General features: G+C 42.7%; 1 protein-coding gene across 1 annotated transcript; it reads left to right on the top strand.

Moving 5' to 3' along the window:
* The first annotated feature begins 622 nt into the window (after nt 1-622).
* Nucleotides 623-1,216, top strand: LOC138907759 (uncharacterized). Its single transcript, XM_070198368.1, has one exon. It carries the CDS (start codon nt 623-625, stop codon nt 1,214-1,216), a length of 594 nt encoding a protein of 197 aa, XP_070054469.1.
* The last annotated feature ends 691 nt before the right edge of the window (nt 1,217-1,907 follow it).

Genomic DNA, 1,907 nt, shown 5'->3' with positions numbered 1-1,907 from the left:
TGTGGTACTCCATTTATCCAGGTGCAGCTAAGATGTGTTAGGATTTGAGGAAGCATTATTGGTGGATGAGGATGAAGAAATACATAGTGGTGTATGTAGCTCGGTGCCTAAATTGTCAGCAAGTGAAGTATGAGCATCAGAGGCCAGGAGGCTTGCTCCAGAGACTTGAGATTCCCAAGTGGAAATGAGAGCGTGTTTCCATGGACTTTGTTATTGGGCTCCCGCGGACTGAGAAGAAATTTGACGTTGTATGGGTGATCGTGGATAGGTTCACCAAGTTGGCTCATTTCATTTCTGTGGTGACCACTTATTCTTTAGAGCAGCTGGCTCGGATCTATATCCGGGAGATTGTCCGACTTCATGGCGTGTCGGTATCCATCATCTCTGATGGGGAACATAGTTTACATCGCACTTCTGGAGAGCTGTGCAGCATGACTTAGGCACATAAGTTGAGTTGAGTACAACATTCCACCCCCAGACGGACGGACAGTTTGAGCGCACCATTCAGATATTAGAGGACATGCTTCGTGCTTGTGTTATGGATTTCGGGGGTTCTTGGGATCAGTTCTTGCCGCTTCTGGAGTTTGCCTACAAAAACAACAACTACCAATCAGGTATTCAGATGGCTCCTTATGAGGCCCTATATGGAAGACGGCGTCGTTCTCTAGTTGGTTGGTTTGAGCCAGGAGAGGCTAAGTTATTAGGCAGGGATTTGTTTTGGGATGCCTTGGAGAAAGTCAAGTTGATTCAGGATCGGCTTCGAACAACCCAATCGAGAAAAAAAAGTTATACTGATCGGAAGGTTTGTGATGTAGCATTTATGGTTAGAGAGCGGATTTTGCTCCGGGTTTCACCCATGAAGGGTGTGAGGAGGTTCGGGAAGAAGGGCAAGTTGAGCCCTAGATATATTGGACCTTTTGAGATCCTTGAGAGGATTGGTGAGGTGGCCTACAAGCTTGCATTACCACCTAGCCTGTCTATAGTTCATTCGGTGTTCCATATTTCTATGCTCAGGAAGTATTACGATGACCCGTCTCATGTTTTAGACTTCAGCTCAGTCCAATTGGGCAATGGTTTGACGTATATTGAGGAGCTGATGGCTATTTTGGACAGACAGGTCCAGAAATTGAGATCAAAGAACATTGATTCGGTGAAGGTTCAATGGAGGGGTCATCTGGTCGAGGAGACGACCTGGGAGACCGAGCACGACATGTAGAGTCATTATCCTCATCTATATATCACTTTAGGTATGTCCTTATGTATGTTTGAGGACGAATGTTTGTTTTAAGAGGGGAAGAATGTACCCGGCCGTTCATTTTGTGTAATTGTGCCCCGTTTCCCCTTTTGATGATTCGCATATGTGTGTTTATGGTTTTATGACTTACGGGGTTGATTAGTTTTGTTTCAGGAAGATTTTGGGTTGATTTGGACCCTTGGATTCTTGACCTAGAAGCTTAAGTTAGAAATGTTGACCAAACATTGACTTTTATGAAAAGGACCCGTGAATGGTGTTTTAATAGCTCCGATAGCGTCGTACAATGATTTTGAACTTGGGCATATGCCCAGAATTGAATTCAGAAGTCTGTCGGTTGATTTGTGTTGTTTTGCCGAAATTTAGCAATTTGAAGTTGAAAAGTTTGACCATAGGTTGACTTTTGGCTATCAGATTCGGAATGTGATTTTGGAACTCGGAATAGGTTCGTTATGTTATTTAGAACTTGTTTGCAAAATTTTGGTATCATTTGGAGTTGATTTGATAAGATTCAAACGTTTAGTTACATTTCTAAAGGTTGTTGAAATTTACTTTGAAATTCATGAGTTTTGGTGTCCGATTCATAGTTCTAGATGTCATTTTTGTGTTTTGATCGCGCGAGCAAGTTCGTATGATGTTTTTAGACTTGTGTAGA

The sequence above is a fragment of the Nicotiana tomentosiformis genome, chromosome 3 (assembly GCF_000390325.3).
Source record: "Nicotiana tomentosiformis chromosome 3, ASM39032v3, whole genome shotgun sequence".
Taxonomy (NCBI): Eukaryota; Viridiplantae; Streptophyta; class Magnoliopsida; order Solanales; family Solanaceae; genus Nicotiana; species Nicotiana tomentosiformis.
Note: the sequence above shows the minus strand (reverse complement) of the source record. Positions and strands in the feature narration are given on the sequence as shown.